We start from the raw sequence: 16,924 nt of genomic DNA on the forward strand, positions 1-16,924 counted from the left end.
AAGCTCTCCAGCGACGTTTGTTTTTGACTCATGTTGGCTAGGGGTTAGAGCTTGTGGGCTTACCAACACTGTGACACTGAGACAAGTGCGCAGTGGGGGAAAAGAGGCGCGGATGAAAGTGGTGAATAAAAACAATAGGAGCGGGCCACACGCGGATTCACCGCTCTCGCCTCCTGCTACATGGTCCGGTTCCTAACAGGGGATTGGGGGACCACTGGTTTAGTAATAGGGTTTTTACCCTTTCAACTGGTACAAAAACTGACACCTTTATACAAGGGATCATGTTTGCAATAACCACAACACAAGCAGCCAAATGCAAACAAAAATAAACAACTCTGATAATGATATGCACTGTCCTTGAAGTTGATTGGTCCACACCCGAGACAGCTTTCTTCGAGCCTAGTCTCCATTGGTGTTGGACCAGATTACGCCAAAAGGCGTTGAAAGGGTGAAAACCTATTACTATGTTTTGCCACTGGTAATGGAGGTCTCATAGTGTAGACCCCTGGTTTAGATCATTGTCTCGGGTGGATATGAATTCGGTGTTCTTCATCGCAAGGCCCGTGGGCCACTGGCGCTCCCTGGTGGCCTTGATTGCGCCCCACCCCACAATACTCCCTCCTCAAAACCGTGTTTCTCAAATGTGTGGTGGGCAGCCCCGCACGCTTGATGTCCTATCGGCGAAAGTGCACCTCCCGACCCCCGACACAACAACCGATTCGAAAACGAGTGAAGGACAACCGGTGTCGAAACGAAGCCCCCCCCCCGCCCCCCCGCCCCGCGCCCCCCCGCCCCGCGTCCCCCCGCCCCGCGTCCGCCTGTATCCATTGACAACACCTGGAGAAGGGGGGGGGAATCCCTCTAACCTGGCAAGCTCCCCTCGAGCAGTGGCCACGTGGGCGTTGCTAAGTGGGGGGGTGGAGCTTGGTGGTCTCGCGCGCTCGGTTGCTCGGCAACGGCGTCGCCAGCACTTTGCATGGAGACTACATTTCTTAGCGCGGATAGGTCACTCCTCCCCTCCCAACCCCATCCCCCCACGGCGCAAGACGCCTTCTCATTGGTCCCCACGGTCCGCGTGTTACTACCCGCGACCAATCCGCGTACGGGAACAAAAACACGTGTGTTCGAGGCTGCCTATGCTGCTTGGGAAATGCGGTTGCTAGGGGGCGCTCTCTCATTCGCCTCTGGACGCGCGCATGTATTTGAGGTTTGACGAACGCGTTGTATTGTATCAGTAGTTAGTAACATAACCTTTCTGTCGCTGGTACTACTACTACTGCTACCTTGGTTACTTGTTGGTTCCTCCGCCTACGTTGAGGACTCGGTCGGCCGGGCCTGTCGGCAACATCCAGCAAACTTTGTTCAAGCACCAACAACGAGGACGACTGCAGGTAACAACAACAACAACAATCATCACTCGCCCACCTGTGCACTCACTCACACTATAAACACTATCTCATTATCTCACCAAGCTCACTCATTTAAACGCTCACTCGCACTCCCCTCCGCTTTTTTTGCTCCTTCTTTGATGGCAATTGCGCCGCTTTCGAATTCCCTCCCATCGTCTCCTCCCCCCCCCCAACCCATCCAAAGTTCGTATAGTAACCCTGTTCATTCAATTAAAACGTGTTACAACATTTATAGAGTGCCGTTCGTTGCTGGTCGCTTGACGTTTTGGGCCTGTGCTTAGTACTGTGATAGAAAACAACAACAACGACGACGATAAATTCATATTTTGGGGAGAATATTCGCGCTCTGGTTCGGCAGCTGCCACGAGTGACATCTGAAGCGGTCCTGCTGGGCCCCTTCACCAACCAGCACTGACCAGCGTGGTGAGGGTTTGGTTCAATAAATGACATGCACCTGTTGTGGGGAGGCCTTCATACAGCAGTGGATTTGCAATAGGTTGTAAATTCTGTTTAACTACAGTAATGCAGTAATTGCATGCGTTAAAATGCTAATTCTTACAATAACATAAGTACATTTTTATTTTAAAATCCATCATGAGTTCTGGTGACCAGTACCCGGTGAGGTTGCAAAAGCTTCGCCAACCTGAAAGTGATTGTCATGTTTAAGGTTAGACTAAGCCACGTAACTTCACTTTGGTAAGGATGAACAATAAAGACGTTTGACTGGACTTTGCCCAGCAGAGCATTAAAATTCATTAAACGTGGTATTCGTATTATATGATTTTGAGACACGAGGTGGCGCTCTTTACTGTATTCTCTTTAGTCTATTCATTCACTGCATTGGGAAGCTTGGGGATTACACTGGTAGGAACCTCCTGGTTACACCAGCCCACAGGGGATTATTGTGTCCGTCCGTCATGCACGGAGGTGCTGGGTGGGGAGGGAGGGGCTGGGTGGGGCTGGGTGGGGAGGGGAGGGTGGGGAGCGGCTGGGTGGGGAGGGTGGGGAGGGGCTGGGTGGGAAGAGTGGGGCTGGGAGGGGTGGGGAGGGGCTGGGTGGGGCTGGGTGGGGGTTAGGAGGGGTGGGGCTGGGTGGGGAGGGGCTGGTCACCCCGTGGTGCCCTTATAAAACTCAACGTTTAACCTGCTCACGCCGGCTTGTGCCCGCCCTCACAGTCGGCCATATTTGCGGAATACACCACGCCGCCGTTGACCCTGGCCATTGACCGAGCAACCCATCGTTCCTACCAGCTCCCTCCGCAGGAATGTGTTAAAATCTATTCTAAAATCCCGCCGTTGCGTTTGTCCGTCAACTAAATTATAGGAGCCTTTCAAAAGGCCTGAATCAAAAAGTTATAGAAAGTGGACCCCACCCCCCAGATGTGGCGGTAAAAAGATGATCCAAAATGTTTACAAAAATTGTCGACCCCCCCCCAATTTGTTTTCACTTCCCACCCCCCCAAAATAAATGTATTTTGTATATATGCATACACAACCTACATACAATAGTAGTATCTACTGTCTACACACTCTACATACAATAGTCAGTAGAGGACATCAGTGGTGGCGACGGGCGAGGCGCGACTTAAGAGCCGCATGGCTCACCGGGCTATACAGGTACCTAATAAATTAAACTTTAAACTTGACATGCCTCGGCCACCGAAATTCAAGTACATATACAATTTAAAGCTGTTTTGAGGACATGCCTAAAATATGCAAACCTTGTCTTTCAGTTTTGTTATGCTTGACTTCAGAGCATAACAGACCTTTCGCGACACATGGCTTCATCTGCTGCAACCAATGGGTCACCGAAGGTGCGTGAGCCACGTTACATGTGCATTCACAAATATGTGCTGAAGTATGCAAGCTCTGTTATATCTTTGCTTACGTATGGAGGCTTCATTTGATGAATTCTTAGGACTATTCCTAATGAATTAACATTTGTTTTCTTATTGTAGGTGACACAAATGACAATACAGTACATTCAAATTTGTATTTAAAGCTTTCGTGACTGCAAGGATTCATATTCTTGGTTCTTTCGGTAAAGTCACGTAGGAGGCAAATAATAAAAATATAAACCAATAAAATTCTCACGACGTTTCGACTGACACAAGCAATCATCATCAGGTGTGAAATCCACAACAAGAATTTTTTCACAAGAAAATGTTATTGTTGTGGATTTCACACCTGATGACGATTGCTTGTGTTGCAGTGTTGCAAGAAAATCTTCTTGTTGTGGATTTCACACCTGATGATGATTTCTTGTGTTGCAGTCGAAACGTCGTGAGAATTTTATTGTTTTATATTTTTATTTTATTATTTCCCTTCTACGTGACTTTACCGAAAGAACCAAGAATAAACAGTTTGCTCTTTTTGGCAGTAGGTTGTTTTTGGTGTCTTTGTTTCTCTAGAATTTTTTTAAAAGCACATTTTGAGAAATAATGCTCAGCACACTGACATTCAAAAGACAGTGAACTGCTAAGGGGTGAGTGAGGTACTGCTAAAACATCTAACCTTTATTGATGTTTCCACCCACTCACTAAGCATCATCCTTTAAACAAGCCATGGCTCCACATTTCCCTACGTGACATTTGAGTGCATTTTGTCATAATCTCTTAGATCAAGCATTTGGTTAAAATGACATGACAACATGGATATTAATACCACTTGCAAAAGTGCTTTGGAAAATAAGTAGAGCGTACCAATAAGCAACCTGACATCACAGAAAGTTCAACTTGATCTTTCAAGTCAATAAAGTACTGTACGGATATTTTATTGGTTGCCTGTTTGCAGATGCAGAACGGAGCTACCACAGCACGGACTTTACGCCGGTTGCAGGCAGAAATTGTCCTTGAAACTGACACACCCCGGACTCGAGATGTAAAAAGTCTACGATCAAAGCGAGTTGCCTACTATGACAGGATGCTGAAATCTACGACAGCTCCACAAAAAATGCAGGCTCCACAGGCAGACAAATGCAAGAAACCAGCACAAAAAGCAATTGATAAATGTTCAGGAAGTAATACTGAATCCTTTTTTGAACCTAATTTAGACAAAACGATCTTGGAAGGAGGTGATCAATTGAGGCATGAAATTATTCAAGTAGATAACCCATACAATAGTGACCGTCTGTCAGATTCTCAGTGCAAAAGTGCAGTTATACACTTAGACATTGATTCGAACATGCTTAACAATGAAACATCGAAATGTGGGTTATTAAGTGAAATTAATAGTATTGCCCGAGAAGACCCCATTACAGAAGAATCTTATCAAATTGTGCAAGCTTTTGGTTGTAATTCAGAAGATCATCCCCACATATCTATTAAGCGCGGAGCTGAAGCAAACCAGAACCTGCTCATTAATGATTCAGATTTACATCACATATTAGAAGACAATAGTGTCTCTGAGACACAAAAATTGAGGCATGTCCTTGACTATGCAAGTAAGATATTAAAACATAGGCAGCTGAGAAGGGTAAATTCAAATCACGATTTGAATGCGGGACAATTGGAGATGCCTTCATGTATTAATACAGGGTTTGGTTCACGAATCACAGAAAATGGAGATGATTGTTCACCATTATCAAAAAATTACATCCACATTGGTGTAAAAGAAGGTGATGGTATGCTAAAATGTAACAGCAAATCAGATATTTTGCTCACCACACAAGTAGATGATGGAAATTATGGCTGTGGTAAATTACATTCTCAGAAATATTCATCTCAGTCCGTTTGCAATACCAGCTTTGATGAAAGTGATAGCAACCGTCAATCTAAATTTCGGGCAGATATTCCTCCTTCTAGGTCATTGGAAACAAAACAAATGAAAACCCCATTTTTAGCTTCACCAAGAAAGTTTAATCAAGAGGTAGGTGAGACCAAAACTTTTCCAGATTTAAATTTTGATGGAAATGCTTTCGTCAGCAAATCATCTCTATGTGTGGAACATGTAGAGGATGAGCACACTTCGAAGGAAAATAGTAAATGCATTTTACAGAATAGTTATCAGAAACTAACCGATTCTAGTGATGATGAGGACAATGCTGTTGTGGTGATGCAAAATATTGCATGTGAGCGTTTTACAGATAATGGACATAGTGATCTAATGGTCCCACATCCTGAAGATGAACATTTTGACAGAATCCCTGTCAAGTATTGCTTTCGATATTCTGATATTATGGCAAATGAGATTGAAAGTGACATTAGTTCTGTCAATGAGAACCCATATAACGATAAACTTTATATTCGGGATGACATAACTTCAGAGATGAATGAAAATGGTGAGAAAATATATAAATGTACGAGTGGCATCACAGAAAGCCATCTCTCATCCTTTAATAATATGGTACCCAGTTATAAAGATGCCACTGAAGATTGGTGTCAAAGTCAAAATCAAAGTCTTCAACATTTTTTTATGCGTGGTGAGGACACTGGCCCAAATTTACCAATAGCGTCAAAGATTGTTTTGCAGTCCTTTGACCAAGATGTAGGCAGCTCATTGGATACATCTAGGAAATCTAAAAAAAGCATCAACACGAAAAGTCTAAAGTCAGCACGGCACAAACAGAGCATTGAAAAACATTTAGACAGGTTGAGAATCCAAGAAAATCAAGAGAGCAACAGAGAAGGTAATGATATAGGTTCTCAGATATGTCAATGTGATAATAGCTTAACAGAGGCTCGCCAACACCAGACAGAAAATGGAAAGCAACATGGCCACAATAATTCATCACCAGTGATTCATGCGCCTATTCTGACCTCTGTGAAGTCAACAAAAGGTCAAACAAAAAGAGATGATGTGCACAATGCATCATCAGAGTTGGCTAGTGAACGGGAAGCAATATATTCACCAGATCTCGGTAATGTGTTCTTACATGATGTGCTTGATAAACATGTCGATTCAGAAAGGAATACTGATAAAGATGACAAAATCCATCGTAAATGTTTTAACAACAGCCAGGATAGGGATCATTGGGATGTGGAATCTGGAGGTGTTGTGAACATTGTTTCGAGGAGGCCTGCAGAATTCAGCCGCAGTAAATTGGAAGCAGTAGCCGAGTCCAGCGAAGTTGAGAAGGCTCCGGTAATGAAATTTGCAGAATCCTTTTCAACTCTTTCATATCTACCACAGGCAGAGTTTAGATCAATTAATGTGGATATAAACTCTGACACTTCTTCGGATGAAGGCTCTTATGTGAAGCAGGCAGTGGTTGATCAGCTAAATGAAGATTCCAACAGACCTGGATCAGACGAGGGAGAGGGAAGATGTGAGAATAGTGCAGAGTGGAGTAAAAAAATGCAATCACTGGCATGCCCTACACCATCCTCCCATCCGAGAATAAAGGCTTCAAGAATGAAACAAGAAAATGGGAAGCTTACATCAAGTGATGGCAGCAACCTCAGAAAAAGTAAAATACAAGGTAAACACTTAATCTTTAACACATTGTAGTTATATTTATATACTCTTTGGTTCAGCAATTGCTTCAGCAATAGTTTGTTGCTGTGGTTGTCCCACCTGATGACGGACGCTTGTGTAGCGCCCGAAACGTCGTGATTTAATTTATTTTATTTTATACCTACGTGACTACCAAAAGAACCAAAGAGTATGGATCCCTGCAGTCACGAAAACTTCAAATCCAGTTATATTTTTATTGTTAAAGTATTTGCCATCAAAACAGGGTTTAAACTGACAAATTATTAATCTTTTTACAGTTCTGTACATTTCATTGGAATGCATATGTAATCTTGTAGCTTCCATGTATTTGTAGGAAAAAGCAAGACCACCGAATTTATCAGACGCAGTGGCTACAGGAGGCACTGGGACAGGTCTAGCATTGATTGGTCAACCTACCAAAGTGGAGAACTAAAACCAAAGTAAGTACATCACACTATTATTTAGAGTTTAATATAATATACTCTATTAGCATTATACAGTTTTGTTCTACACAGTTGATAAAAAAGTGGAATCATTTATGTCAAGTATCATTCATGTGTGTCACTGCTACATAAAAGTGGGTCTGTTGCACAATCCAGGCATGCTTTTACCATAATGGATAGTGTTGTTCAGCTGTAAGCATAATGGCAGTTTCTTCAGTTAGAGACAACATGTTTCGTCCTAAAGTCAATTTGCATTGGGCACTCTTATTCACATGCATGTCAAGATTTCTGTTCATTGTTACTGGGTAAAAGGAATCCCACAAATCACAGTGAACAAACTAAACTCCATGGGCTTTGGTTTTTCTAGATTGAAAGATCGATACCTGCAAAGTGAATTGCATTCAGCACAAATCTGGATTGGCAGAATGTAACTGCAAATGCTATGCCCCTTTATAGGTAATACATGTTGACTATTTGCTGCGTAAACAAGCAAATTACTTATTCATTCTGAAAAACGTTACATTTTGCATCATTAACATTGTATAATAATGGCTTTGTAATTGTTCTTATTTTCACATTTTAGATCAGCAGTTAGAAACAGACCAGCAACAGCAAACATTCTACTGCATCAAGTAACAACTACTTCACAAAAATCAACGCCATGTAAGAACACCAGACCTTTGTATTTTTGGGGCACCGTAGACTAAACTTGTTATTCCAGGCAATTGTTTTTAATTTCCTGATTGTGCAAAACAATACAACTTAAGAAGTTCCATAACGTTATATTCTACTTCTGTATGCCTAATGTGTAAAACAATACAGCATAAGTTCCATCAATGTATATTCGACTTCTGTGTGCCTAATGTGGACGTGTCTGTAAACAACAGTGACAGGCACTAAGGGTCCCACTGCCGCTTCCTCCTGTGAGTCGCAAGTCGGGAATCAGAGAGCTGTGTGGGACTCGTTGAAACCGTTGCCTCAGAGGCCGGCCAGCTCCAATGCCACTCTTGGAAGCAAGGGTGCGGGTGCAGTGAAGAGAGTCAGTAGCCGACCTGCGGGTGACAGCATCTCCGATGAGCATCAACTGTCAACTATCTCTTCGTTTATGAAGGCGAAAAATGCATGTACGTTAATGCTGGAACAGAGTTGTGTGTTGACAGGCAGATGTAATCTAAGAAAATAAAAAAACAATTACCTGTTAGGCTATGTGTCTCAGGCTGCCTAACAGGGTTTGAAGCTTAAAATCATTATCAGCACTCTCGTGGTGCTATTATATTGATTGATTAACACGTACTGGATTATTGGAGTGCTTTAATGGCTTCCCTTACTAACTTTGAGGTCTGTTTACTCATTCAGAATGTTGTCAGGCAGCCCTGTTTGTTTCCCAGAGTTTTGTCTTTATGTGATTCACTATGCTGGCACAGTGTAATCGCCGTGTGGTACAAATACAATATGCCTCGTATAGTGTGTATGCAAATATAAGTTCAGTCTAATTTTATAGGATGGTATTGTACAAGTATTAAATACAATACTGTAACAATGTTTACATTTATAATTATAGAGTAATGGTGAACTTTTACAGTTGTGATCACTCCTGTGTTTATGAGAATTCACTCGCACCGGTTGTGGCAAATAACAAAGACGTTTTGGCTGTGAAACCTGATGATTACATGAGTATGTGCATACAATAAGCATGCATTTCAGTAATTGGATCTATCTAGCAGCCTTACAGTAACGACAACTGTCTGTGCATATTTTCTGAAGGATCGTTTACCATGCAGTGCCCACCACATAGCAGAGAGGACCAGCATACCACTTTCAAGTCTGCTCTGATGTCTGATTAATGCGTTTACAACACATTGCGCCCTGTAAATGGAATTATGGTAAAGGTACATCGCTGTACTGCTGTTGCTTGCTCTCGCCACCACTGCTGATGGAAGGGCCTCCACTCGATGCAGTTCTAAATATTTCTAGATTTGAAGTTTCGTGACTGCAAGGATTCATATTCTTAGGTTTTTTCGGTAAAGTCACGTAGGTAAAAAAATTAAAATTAATAAATAAAAATATTCAGGGCCTACCTTGGCTCCTCCCAGCCTCAACCAGTATATATACAAGGACTGTTTTCTTCGAATTTATCTCACTTGATAGAGCTATCGTGCTGTGACGGTTCCACCTGAAGACGGAAGCTTGTGTTGCCTCCGAAACGTCGTGATTTTTATTTTATTTTTATTTTACTTTTATTAATTTATATTTTTTACCTACGTGACTTTACCGGAAAAAACCTAAGAATACAGTTCTAAATAGCCCTTTTAGTGGGAATTTTGGCCTACTCTTCCACAAAATTTAATTCAGAATCTTTATTTAGACTGGAGGAATCCGATGAGCTGTGAAGCTCTTTTTTTCCAGATGTCCAGTAGGGGCGGGTCAGCAAGTTACAGATTTAAGGAAAGGCCAAACAAGTTGACCAGGATCTTCGTGAGCACACGCAATTCACGATTATGAGAGGAAGCAACATTGCGAGTGGCGGTGGTCGTAATGCGCATGTGTGACAGTCAATCATAGTGTGGTAAATAGGAAATAACATTGGCAATGCAGTTCTGATTTTGTGCTACTTTCTGTATTTGTATATGTGGATTAAGGGACAATTACCGAGTGGATGGCAAACAATTCTGACTCCCAGGCTTATACAGCCGCATCCACAATGGTGAGATACATGTAAATATATATTGCATTCGATAGCATAAAAAAGAAACATAAATAATATAAAGAAACAGGTATTTCACAAAGCAGCATCTCCTGTCATGATTTTGAACACACAGTATATCATAGTCTATAACATCCAGTGCATACAGAAATACTGTGACAATCACGAGGCGCCTGGGATTTTGACAAAGTTATTTCACTCACCTTCACATGTTTGTAATTGTAAAAAACAAATACTGAATAAAATTTACATTGTTAAACGAAAAGTGTATTTCTTTTTATCCTTTCAAAAATACCTAATTTTAAAATAAACTGGAATGGTTTTCTTGTTGGAGATGCATATCCACATTATTGGATCATGTAGATTAATTAAACTCCACAGTTCCTAATCTTAGTGGTTGTATAGCAAGTGGGACCATGTGAGTGTTATCCCTCCCGATATGTGAGTTTTATTGGTTTCCTCATTCACACTCACAAAACACCTTCAAAAACGATGTTAACTGAACATTCCAATGCAGGACCATTCTGAAAATGTTTCTTGAGACTGGTGAATCTCTCCCAGATAAACGAATTACATTATTGCTTGGTGCTGAATATCCTGTGCTGGTGATGTGCAGGGTGCAGGTTGCATCCCCAGGTGGATTTACCTACCTGAGGAACTGTGGCTGCGAGTCTTTTCCTTCCTGTCACATGGTGACCTCACACAAGCTGCCTGCACCTGCCATCTTTTCAACCGCCTGACTTCTGACCAGTCCCTCTGTAGGTGCATTCGTGGGTCTTATTTCAGTGACACTTCATAAAACAAAATGCTCACTGTACAATGCATAATTGTAAAAATGTTTAAAAATATTTTGTATATGGAATGGAACAAAATCTGAGAAGAAAGCAAAAACCGTAGAGAGCTACACCCTTACAGAGAGACAGGGAGAGCAATGTGTGGATTAGAAAACATTCACAAGTTCTAGACATATTGGCTGTTAAGAAAATTAAGTGGACTTGGGCAGGATGCGTCACTAGAATGGGTGGACGATGGCTGTTGATCAAGACTAATGACAGTGGCAGCTACAGGAGGAGCACGCCCAATAGGGTGTCCACCGTGAAAATAAAGTGATAAAATCAGCTTTTGTGCAGGAGACAGATGGATTGTTATATCACAAGATCATGAGAGTTGAGGGTTGGGGATGCCTTCATCCAGCAGTGGATAGAATACGTCTCAGTATAGGAATATACAAAGTACATCATTTTATATATTTTTTTATCTTGCTTTCTATGTTAACTATATATTTATTAGAATGTATAGGAATTATCACTTGTCACCAATATGTATTATACTGTCATGTATTTTACGTTTGCATGCAGTGTCTTACCATAGAAGTAAAGTGATCATTGTAAGAATCATCGAGGGGTTTTTTTTTCACCCAAATTCACAGTTTGTTCTGCATAACACGTAGTCACAGGCTTGCTCGGTCACCAATGCTTAGCTTGAATTATATTTAACTGATTAACATACTGGCATAAAAACAAATTAAATATTATTGTAGAACGTGCGTCTGTAAGCTGACTGGCCGTCCCCTCTGAATTACTGCTCCCTTATTTGTTTGAATGACGTTCTCTGTACAAGTTATCAGAAGTGCTGAGATCAGGGTTAAGAACCCACATACTTTGGACCCCCTTGTCAATGTGGTCTCTATACTGAATACCCAAGCACACACATTTCACAGGCTGAAGTAAAACAAGTCAGCCATGTTTTTCCCAATGCTAGATTACATTTAATGTCCATGTGTGTCATTACCTTGACATAATGTGTGATTGCAGAGTTTTTAAACTAATTTGTGCTGCTGACATCAAACAAAAATTAATTATTAACTCTGGTAGAGCAATCGATCACCCCTCTTTACAGAAGGTGGTAAAACAACTACTTTTGAAATGCCTTCAACCCTCTTTAATCTTAGGGGCGATGCAATTTCCCATATGTCATGCGCTAGAGATGTTCAATTCATAGCAGTCAAACCAAAACCTTTAATTTTCAATGGTTAAACCGTTTCCAATTTAAGTAAAAAATATACAAAAGTAGTGTGATTGTTTTTGGAATCACTGTGATGACTGGGATGGAAAAATGCAGCTCACCACTAAAGAATAATATTATCATTGGTGGATGCCCATATTTGAATAGTCTCAACAATGCCACCTAAGTACACTCAAGTCTGAGCCATCCAGCGACCTCCATATGTTATAAACATTGACTGATTTTAACCAAAAAAAGTTGCTCCACTGATATTTGAAACCGAAATAGTTATATTATTTATCAACGACTAACAATAGCCACATTCAGTCTCTGAAAATAAGATATTTACATTTCATTTGGAGAACAAAACACAACTTCCAAAGAGAACCTTGACTGAACTTTAAATTGTAATATTGCGTTCATCATTGTCACCTTAATATGATTAAACAAAATTACCATCTCATTGAATTGGTGGAGATGATTAATTTCACTCAAGTATGAGCGTTTACACAGCCCACTCATTGCCATATTTTCCACAGCATTAATGATTTAAAATGAGTACTCGTAAAGCGTTCCCTGATAGCTGTGTTCAATTCAAAAACCTTAATCTAATGTAATGTCAACCAAAATTGGTTTTAAATAGTGGCAATTATTTATCATGTGTGCTTAAATTTCATACATTTTATACATGTAGACCTATTTTGTCTTCATTACTTCAATGTGTAAATCTATTTCTCAGCATTGTACACCTTATATGCCATCCAAAATTACTTTGAAAAAATTTACCCGTAAAAACAAAGTTTTTCACTCTAAATCCTTTATATGCGTGGCGGCTAGAGTCCTCTCGTCCTCTGGCTTGAGATGGCTGCCACCTATGGGTCAGATGATTGTCTGCCAGCATTAAGCAATTGGTAATTAAATATTTATTTTTTTCCCCTAAACAGTGTAAAATTTTGTAAAAAAAAAAATTCACGAAAATGCATTGTCACGCACAACGAGTCTGTGTGCAAAATGTCAGCTCGATTGGATCACGGGAAGTGGGTTAAAAAACGACCGAAAGATTTGCACGGTCCTAAGCAAGCAAGCAAGCGAACTTAATATAAAGGATTTAAAAAGACACTTGAGAGAATACCCACAATGTTAGCAGAAAGCCCCTGGGCAAGGACACAGCCATGAGTGTGTGCGGCGGTGCCCTGCACATGCGTCTTTTGACAGGGAGGTCCGTGCGGATTGAGGGCAGCGTGCGGCTGAGCGATGCGTGGTTGACCAGCGTGGGGCGCCGACGCCCAGAGGGCCTGTGCCTGACGAGGTGTCGCGACACGCGGGGGACCGTCACCGCGGCCGGCCTGCGAGCCCTCTTCAAGCAGTGTGGGGACCGCATCACGGTGAGTATACACAATCCTGGCACGGACATGAAAATAATCGCTGCCGCCTTCTTCTTCTTCCATGCTTATTATGGGATAACGCTGAAAAGTTTGCACGGAAAGTTTACAAACCCACTTTGCAGAATTATCAAATGCCCAGTAATCTCAAAGGTGCTCCACGAACCCTAGCTTCTAAACACTGGATCACGAGTAAGCGGCTCCATACACAGCTGAACACTGGCGGAGCCAGTGGGGGGGTGGGGTGGCACATGCCCCCCCAATGATCCGATCGAAATCCCTAATTTCGATCGGATCATTGGGGTTATTAGTAATAAATCGGCATTTTGTGACCCCCACTGCCCGTGTAACATATTATGTACCAGGGACTCTAAGAGATGATTGGACAATAGTCTTGAGTCCATAATTGGCAATAAGTAACGGCAAAGCAGTTATAAGGGACTCACAGAATTGTGCGCAGTTGCGTATACAGTACACGGCTTCCCTGAAAGCGCGATGCCGATCACACACGGTTCGAATTTGGCTCTCGATCGATGGCTGTGCTATTGCCGCACACGCGTCGAATAAAAAGCAAGGCACAAGTCCTTACTTACTAACAACTATATCATTCTTCATTGCTGGAGGGGTTGCCCCCCCTACCTGAAAATCCTTGCTCCGCCATTGCAGCTGAATATTTTGTTCTGCTGAGTATTGATGGAGTGGAAGGTGACCTTTAGAGAAAAAAAGTCCTGTGAGTGAAGCATCATTTTCCCCTGTGGTTTATGAAAAAGCTTGGAGCTAATTTGGTTTCAATTATCAAAGATTGTCAAGAAAGCAGAAATAATATATTATTAATGCAGCACACTGAATAATTAGAATACTGATTTAGATCAATGGGCAATGAAAAGCAATAATTACAGATAAAATGTTATTAGAACCTGCTTTAATAACATCGTAATTAACTAATAAGTCTCGTGTTGATCTGGTTCTAAGATCTTCACAAATTGATTTGGAAAAACATGACATGTGTTCATTCCCATTATTTTGCTATGAAATACGTCCATAATAAAGGTTTTTGGGTTAGATTGCGTTATTTATAAATGTGTCGCATCCCTCCACCACCCGACACGGCCAATCAGTAAAAAATGTGTCACGTTGACAAAAGACAAATAGTTCACTACTTTAGCCCACCGGTGTGTTGAAGAGTGAATCCACAACAATTACAATTTGAGTAGTACAACGTTTCGCTGGAAATTACATCCAGCATCTTCGGGCGATTTGCCAGAATAGTGAAGCCATCCACCTGCTTCCAGTCTTAAATCGTGCAGAATGACGTCATCATTGTTGAACTCCATCAGGATTCGAGATCAGAGGTGGAGATGTGGGTGTATGCAATTATGTAATATATCAGTAATCCACCACTTAGCATGTGACTCACCTGTAAGGAATTGCAATGTGTGTTGTGTATTACTTAACAATACGCTTCCAAGCTGCGCTGAGTCTATAGCTATCACAGCGATAAAAATTACTTGAATTCTTCTAAATTTCAATTGATTCTCTAACTAATCTTGGCCAGTAATAATTGGTTCTGCATAACACTTCAACGTTATCAAAATCAATTCAATGTCCTTGTTGGCAATAAAATATGTGCTTACAAATTCATGTAGGTTGAGTTTGTCTAGCAATAAGAGAATGTGTTTTGCAACGACCTTTTCATAAAGATGTACTGCGACATGGAAGAGCACACTGAAGTTACGAATTGATTCACAAAGTTCACAGAAATAACTTAATCAGATGTAAGAAAAAACAACCTCCGTCCTAAAGTATTTGTATTCAGCTTCTCTCGTTCCTCTGCCAAATATAACATGCAGCTGCAACAAATTTTTGCATGTCTACCGTGTACATTACATACTGAGCACAAGGCATGGAATAATACTGGTAGGAACCTCCTGGTTACACCAGCCCACAGGGGATTATTGTGTCCGTCCGTCGTGCATCCAAAAATGGGAGGGGTGGGGTTGGGTGAAAAGAGGAGGGTGGGGAGGGGCTGGGTGGGGAGAGAGGGGCAGGGTGGGGAGGGTGGGGAGGGGCTGGGTGGGGAGGGTGGGGCTGGGTGGGGAGGGGAGGGTGGGGAGAGGCTGGGTGGGGAGGGTGGGGAGGGGCTGGTCACCCCGTGGTGCCCTTATAAAACTCAACGTTTAACCTACTCACGCCGGCTTGTGCCCGCCCTCACAGTCGGGCATATTTGCGGAATACACCACGCCGCCATTGACCCTGGCCATTGACCGAGCAACCCAACGTTCCTACCAGCTCCCTCCGCAGGAATGCGTTTATCCATGTAGTGATGTGATGAGTTGATTTGATTCAAAAATTGACAATTTTTCGTCTCATTTTACCATATAATTTGCATTGTTTATTTTTTCATAACATTATTTCGTACATTTTAATTTGTTCCGTAAGCCTAAATGTTCTTAAATAGTAAATATCGATTCTTAGATGCGCAATTTAATACGTGTATCTTGAATATAAGCATCTATTGCAATCATTAAATCAATGCATGTTATATGCCTGCTGGGCCCTAATTGAAATGTGCGGAAGAAATCAGAATGTTAAATTAATGGAATAAACATAAAAGTCTGTAAACAGAAGGGCTTTGTGTGAACAGTGATTTTTTTCTCATAAAGAGTGACATTCAGCTGTAACGGGAGGCTGCTCCCATGGAGACCATCTGGAGGCAGAAAGGGACTTTGTTTAATGGCACGGTGAAAATTAACTTGTTCAGTGACACAATCAACCAGGGAAAAAAGGAAAACGAGTTACTGGTAATAAAACAAACTCCCGAAAGCCTCTAATGTGGGACCTATATATCAAACGTTACACTGAAGGTACGTTTTTGCTAAATAAATTAAGTCTGTTGTGAATGTTTAACATATGTTCTCCATTTCTATGTAACCATTCAAAGCACGAAGGCAGAATAAAATGTGTCTACGTGCATATGTTTGTTTAATGGCTTTCTAAAAATATAACTTCCATTCATAGTTGAATATCAAATGCTTGTCAAATATTTGTTGGGTCTATGTTTTTCAGAATACAGTATACAAATAATGCAACAATGATCGTATTATTCATGTGAAAACTTTACTCATTTGTTATTAACACAAACATCTATAATAGACGAAGTTTGAAATGTGTGTTTGTGTGTGCTATGAAGAAGATCCATTACCTCAAAACGTCACCAATTACATATATATTTTCATTTTAAGACCACAGTGTTATTGACAAATATGTTCAGTGCCAACTCAGAATTACTAAATAGTATAAATTATTCATACACTTAGTTTTCAGGTCCTGCGTATTTCTAGGACGTTTTATGTTGCAGTCTCTGCTATCGCTCTTGTAAGATTTTGATAGATCATGTTTTTGTATTGTTTGTTATAGTAACATTCTTACTTGCCCCTGTGACAAAGAGCTTCATAGCTCATCGGGTTTCTCCAGGATAAATACATATTCTGATTCTGAATAGCTGCTCTCTGACTCTTATAAAGTTTTTACCAATTGATGCATTGGGTGT

The 16,924-nt window shown here is 41.3% G+C and overlaps 1 protein-coding gene across 2 annotated transcripts in view; it reads left to right on the forward strand.

The window, feature by feature from the left end:
* Positions 1–1,156: 1,156 nt before the first annotated feature.
* Positions 1,157–16,924, forward strand: part of LOC144721955 (uncharacterized) — a 28,966-nt gene continuing 13,198 nt past the window's right edge. Inside the window, exons 1-9 of one of the 2 annotated variants that reach the window (XM_078599931.1) lie at positions 1,157–1,391; positions 3,142–3,222; positions 4,202–6,827; positions 7,176–7,281; positions 7,868–7,947; positions 8,172–8,408; positions 9,924–9,988; positions 10,605–10,746; positions 13,208–13,377. In XM_078599931.1, the coding sequence (XP_078456057.1) occupies positions 3,187–3,222; positions 4,202–6,827; positions 7,176–7,281; positions 7,868–7,947; positions 8,172–8,408; positions 9,924–9,988; positions 10,605–10,746; positions 13,208–13,377 (3,462 nt within the window). In that variant the 5' untranslated portion in view covers positions 1,157–1,391; positions 3,142–3,186. Of the gene's footprint in view, positions 1,392–3,141; positions 3,223–4,201; positions 6,828–7,175; positions 7,282–7,867; positions 7,948–8,171; positions 9,989–10,604; positions 10,747–13,207; positions 13,378–16,924 lie in introns of those variants that run through there. The other variant, XM_078599932.1, reaches the window with a different exon arrangement.

Source organism: Lampetra planeri, chromosome 13, assembly GCF_965212315.1.
Source record: "Lampetra planeri chromosome 13, kcLamPlan1.2.h2, whole genome shotgun sequence".
In the NCBI taxonomy this organism is placed as follows: Eukaryota; Metazoa; Chordata; class Hyperoartia; order Petromyzontiformes; family Petromyzontidae; genus Lampetra; species Lampetra planeri.